Below are 6,133 nucleotides of genomic sequence, written 5' to 3'. Positions count from 1 at the left end.
AGTATGGACCTTATTCTTTCATGTAAGATCAGGCACAGCCATTGGAACCTAACTAGAAAACTTTTCTGGTCTCATTTACTTCCATTGATTTTTAGATGTTAAAAACAGCTCATTAACTTGCTTGATATTGAAAGCTTGTATTTTCTTTTTCTTTTTTATGCATGGTCATAAACACAATTGTTTATGTGTTAATTGTTAACTGTAGAGCAGTTTTAACAGTTTACTGCTGTTTATTATTCTTAGTCTTTTGTCCTATAGGCAAATAAATCATAAGTTCTAAAACAATCACAGAAAAGAGCTTACCTCCCAATTGCACATAGACTGTTTATTTTTTTTATTGGACAGTATAAATAGTTTATAATTTTACTAGACTGTGTAAATTTATTGGATACTAAAGAGACCTGAAGCCTTGAATCAGAGATATATTGGTTAAGCTAAATTCCAACAAAATGCAGGTTTGAATATGTCATATAATCATTAACAACATGTAAAAATGTTACTCCTGATACCAATGGCTCATATTTGTACCATACTGTAAGAGTCATAAAACATAAAAAGCTCTTTGAGATTATTTGGATACTGGTTACTGGTAGTCACACCAAATTAATAAACGTGTGTATGTGTATGTATGCAGGTTTATGTGGTTTACAAGGACACACAATTGTGTAATAGATTGCATATCTTTTGATGCGGTTTATAAGAAAGTCTTCTTGTAATTCAAAACGCTTAAAATCATACTTAACAGTCTTTTAATATTTAGACTTTGCCACACGTTTCCAGGGTAGGGGTGGGGTACGACCCTTTAAAATGCGTTTGTTACTGTATCAAATACATTACGAGAGCCTTCGTAAACCACCAGCATGCATGTGTACATGTTTTTGTGACATATCAGGCTACAAGTTAGTATAATGACATGGGTATGACATACTGTAGTTATTACAAGCTCAAGTCAAGTCAACACAACTATACACTTAAAACAGGCAAAACAACATTTGAGCCAGAGTCGAACCAGCAACCTTAGGATTGCAGTCCTCTGCTCTACCAACTGAGCTATTGAAGGCTGACTAGTAAAGATGCTCCGATCGATCAGCCGAAGATCGGTATCAACCAATAATCACATTTAATGATTGGTACTCGCTGATCTGGCCGATCTCATGAACCGATCATAAGTGTTTGTGTTAGCTGGAGATGAGCAAAAATGTTTGAAAGGTCTTGCATGCATTTAAGCCTTTTTATAAATAACTGAAAGAACTTCTGAGTTTTTCACAAAATTTCAAGGTGACTAAAACCTGGCTGGAAAATTACATAAAACATATAACTTCTTGTTATACTCATTGCAAAAAAATATATAATCATTGCAAAAAATAGTTGTTTATACGCCTGTTTCCTTTTAGTAGAGAAGTATTAGATTTATAGGTGTGCATTTTAACTTATGCATAAAATATGCACTCCAAACTTTTTCTTGGTTTAGACATGTTGAATTCTTCTTCCATCATTTGCAGTGTTCCCAAATTGCATTTTTTTTGGTCATTTTTCTTGCCAATGTTTTATGTGCTTTATCTATTTTCTGTAAAGCTGCTTCTCACCATGACATGTTCACACCTAAATGGCCATAAGAGACACATTTAAGGAATTATATGCAACATCTCTAATTTGTTCTCTGAAGTAAGGAGAGATCTCTATTTAAGTATTATACTTAAGTATCATACTAAGTATTAGGGAAAATGAGCTTTATTCATTATAAAGCTTAAGCATCAGAATCGGTACTCAGTATTGGCCGATCACCATGACAAATATTCTACACTCGGTATCAGCTGCAAAAATCCTCAACGGAGCATCCTACTGCAAAACCCAATAGTCCACTTCCTCAAATTAAATGAGTGTAGTTAACTCAAAATTTACTGAAAGTTGATTCTACTCATTTGAAAAGAGTTTTGAGCTCAATGTTGAAGGTAATGAGTTATTTAAACACCTCATTACTTCAACTTAAATAGAGTAAGTTCACAGTACTCATATAGATTTGATTTTTTTTAACTCAAATGGTTTGTAGCAATCGGTTTACTCAAATGATTTAAGTTGCCTTAACTTATTGGGTTTGACAGTCCTCAGTTGGTTTGAGTTCTCTTCATGTATTGGATTTTACTTTGCTCAAATTGAGTTTTAAACTCATTGTTGAAGGTAATGACTTCATTAAATACCTCATTACTTCAGCTTAGATGGATTAAGGTTACAGTACTCATTAGGATTAGTTTTTGAACTTAAATAGTTTGTTGCAATCAGTTTCCTCAAATGGTTTGAGTTAGCTTAACTTAGGTTTTACAGTGCAGGAGGCAAATTATGAGAACATTTCCCACATCCCTGTTTTCTAAAATATGTTTTAATCTTTTTTTCATAAAGGACAAAAATGCACACAGTTTCTTGTAGCGTTGTGTAAGGTGACATAAAGTACAGTTTGTATAGTATAAGAATGTCCTCATAATTCACAAAAACAAATCTGTGTGTGTTCTTTATATTTTCTTTTTCTTCTTACTGGTGAATTGTATAACTTTGTTTTTTTTCCTCCCCTAAACAATGCAAAAATCAAATGCTATAATTAATAGGGGCCCTTTTTACAATTTCTAAGCACCACAGGGTCATTAGTCTAGAAAAAGGGTTGAAGAACCTTGACTTATGCTCCTTTTGACAGCGCTGTGCTGAAGGATCCTGATCCCTGTGTTGTTTCTGTTTCTGAAAGGACTGAATTCCCGCTGTGAAAGGCGCTGGTCTCATATGCTGTAGATTTGTTATAGTTGTTTAAGCCCCCGACTCTCACTGCAGATGGCGGGTCTTAATGGAGCAGCTCTTGAACCTTGAACCCTTCTCCTCCCCTTGTCCCTTAAAAGCCTCTTCTCAGTCTCTCCTCAATACCCCTGCAGGCTGCAAGAATCTCAACATCTGTCAGCAATGCTCCTTATGTTCCCACGAGAGGGGAAATTACTGTGAAATACGATCATGTTCTTTCATTTAGCTAATGATTGGATTGGATTGGATTGGTCATCAGTTTATCTATAAAGTGCTTTTTAAATTATTGTTGAAAATATTTTTTCCAATATTAATTCATTTATTTTCTTTCAGCTTGGTTTCTTTATTCATTAGGGGTCGCCACAGCGGAATGAACTGCCAACTAATCCAGCATATGTTTTACACAGCAGATGCCCTTCCAGCTACAACCCTAAACACCCATACACTCTCAAATACACACACACATACAACAGCAAATTTAGTTTAATCAACTTACCTATGTCTTGGGACTGAGGGGTAAACAGGAGCACCTGGAGGAAACTCACACAAACACGATAAGAACATGCAAACTCCACACATACATGCCAACTGAGCCAGCTTTGATTCGTACCAGTGACCTTTTTTTGATTCAAACCAGTGCTAACCACTGAGCCACCATATCACCCTGGACTCACTGTAAAAAAAAAATCTGTAATTTCACAGTTTATTTTCGGCTGCTGGGGTGCCGAAAATAAACCGTGAAATAATGGTTGTTAAATGACAGAAATTTATCATAAAATAACAGACATTAAATTACAGAAATTTTCTTAAAATTAAATTTCTGGTAAGTTTCTGTAATTCCACCTCTGTTATTTTACAGTAAATTTCTGTAATTTAACTGTCGTTATTTTACGGTTTACTTTCGGCACCCCATAGCTGCCGTAAATAAACCTATAAAGTTACTCTTTAAAAAAAAAAAACATTTATGTCAACATTGGCAACAAATGATGAAAAATACTTAAAGGGAGAAATCAAAATTGAAAGTTAATACACCAATTCTTGATTTATTTAAATCAGTTCGGGTGAATTTTTAGTTCACCCAGAAATAAAAAATTTGCAATAATTTTCAAAATATAATTTTCAAATATATTTTTCAAAATAAAACTCAAACTGCTTTGAAACAAGGATGAGCAAATGCTGGCAGAAGTTTCATTTATTGGTGAACCATGTCTTTAACTCCTGAAGCTGAAGTTAGAATATTGGTAATGTGTTGTCTTAAAATGACTACATCCCAAAAAATCTCTAAATGACAACATTTAAAATTTTGATGGTTTCATTTTTTACTGAATAATTCTGAAATGGCATTTTACTCAAATCACAGTAAATCCAAAGAACATCTTTAAATGGTTTCCTAATATAAAAGCTGCAATATATAGAGATGTGCTTACATTTATAGTTGCATGTCAGTGGTATTTTTGCTGGGCACTGTGTTTCTTTAAAGAAACAGGCTTAATTGGGACATGGTAGTGGCATGAAAGTCAGCCGAAGGCGCTGCATGTTTCCTCTTGAATGATCATGCACAAAGCCTTGACTATAGGTCATCTCAGTTCTGTGGATAGCAGGCATTTAAAACACCTTATCAAAAGCTCATTTTATGGAAACTTCATTTTTAAATCATGCATTTAATTGCATTCATATTATTTTAAATGCATACATATTATTACTATATTATATTGTGTGTTAATGTGTGTGCATCTAATCTATGCATGTTATATTAGGTTCTCTCAAGAATAGAAGCGATGCCATCAATTATCCAGCCTTATGTTGTTCAACACCCAATTTAATGTAATTTCTATAGAAGAAAATAGGATTTGAGACATTTTTAGGAAGTGGCAGTCTCAGTCATTCAGTTTTATTTCAAAATTTCCCCTGTATTCACCCTCTAATCTCCTTTTATGCATCAGAAAAGAACTACACTTCTCTGTGTCTTTAATCAACACATGATTGGTCATTAAATTGAAACGCATCTAATCTCTGAAATGAAAACGATGGGTTCGAAGTAAACAGTCGCTAATTTGATTATGCAAACACAATCAAATAATAGCGTTCGTCCCTCGGTGTTTATTTGTAAGCGTGTATTTAATACTGTGCTTTGCACACTGCTCAATTATGGAGATGTTTCCGCTGCTTGGCCCTCATGACGGCTCATTTGCCAGAGCCAACGACTGGCAAGAATGAACGAGGCGCGAGTCATACGAGTGTGCGCGAGGGGCGCGCGTGCAGACCACTGTTTACCGCGAACAGCTTGAGACGAGGCAAACAGCTGCGTGGATTCAGCCTTCTCTCTTATCTACGGCTCCACATATATACAAGACGAGGAATGGAAAATGTACAGACATCGCACCGTGAATGAATATGACAGAAATGAGGAAAAACCCTCACGCAAGACCCAGAGAAATCTAGCGTTTTCTTTCCTGACAGCTCGCTCACAAAAGACCAGAGCGAAGGAATGCAGAGCGATGCTTTGAACTTGAAAGACCACCAACGCTTCGTTTGCAAGAACCAAGGCAGAATTTGCAGGGTAAACATGCAGAGGATGAAAAACAGGCAGACATCCTTTTGAGTGTTTCTGAAGCGCTGCTTTCGCACCTTTATCTGGCACCGTCTGCAGAAACTTCCACAATGGCTCTGGTCATGGAACCTGTAAGCAGGTGGTCAACAAGCCAGGTGGTCGACTGGATGAAAGGTAAGCGTTTTAAATTCGTATGCATTTTGCTGTAGCAATGGATGAAATTACTGAGTATCAAACAAGGGTCGCCAGTGCACATTGTTTGTGCTTTATGGTAATGCATGTATTTACATTGTCCATGATTTGCGTATTGCGTGTTTGGGATTTAATTGAACTCGTTTTAAAATAACGTCACTGTGTATCAAGACGCGACATGGCGCGCGCGCTCGAGCTGTCATTCATTCAGTTGTATTATAGCCTACTGTGCCCATAGAAAAGGCTGTTATTAACTGATGCCAATGTCGACATAACACATGCAGGGTTTGATACATCAGAATTGGTTTATAAATCATGTTAATGAATGAAGCTGGTTGAATCTCACGTCATCTCGTCAAACAGAATGTAAAGTGACGGGTCACGTGGAGGCAGAGCGATCAGCTGGGGTCCCTCTGGCAGCCAAATGCTCAATGGCCCCTACATGGGCACTTAAAGTTAGAAAAATGGTTCTCTTCATGAGCAGTGGCTGATGAACACAGTGTTTTCCCACACTGACACAAAGCAACACCACGATACGAACATCATTTAATGCGAGGACAGAAATATTAAATAGGTGGACATGAGGAAATAGGATGAACCTCAGTGTAC

The 6,133-nt window shown here is 36.3% G+C and overlaps 1 protein-coding gene across 5 annotated transcripts in view; it reads left to right on the top strand.

The window, feature by feature from the left end:
* The window catches only part of cnksr2b (connector enhancer of kinase suppressor of Ras 2b), a 102,947-nt gene that overhangs the window by 2,617 nt on the left and 94,197 nt on the right, over positions 1–6,133 (top strand). For 3 of the 5 annotated variants that reach the window (XR_012396804.1, XM_682101.9, XM_009295430.5), the window contains exon 1: positions 5,013–5,506. The exons of the other annotated variants lie outside the window; for them this stretch is intronic. Coding sequence is in view for 2 of the 3 variants with exons in the window: in XM_682101.9 (XP_687193.3) it covers positions 5,443–5,506 (64 nt within the window). In the remaining variant the exon portion in view is untranslated. Of the gene's footprint in view, positions 1–5,012; positions 5,507–6,133 lie in introns of those variants that run through there. 5 annotated transcript variants of the gene reach the window in all.

This window comes from Danio rerio, chromosome 21, assembly GCF_049306965.1.
Source record: "Danio rerio strain Tuebingen ecotype United States chromosome 21, GRCz12tu, whole genome shotgun sequence".
NCBI lineage: Eukaryota > Metazoa > Chordata > Actinopteri > Cypriniformes > Danionidae > Danio > Danio rerio.
This window is presented reverse-complemented; position numbering and strand designations above follow the sequence as displayed.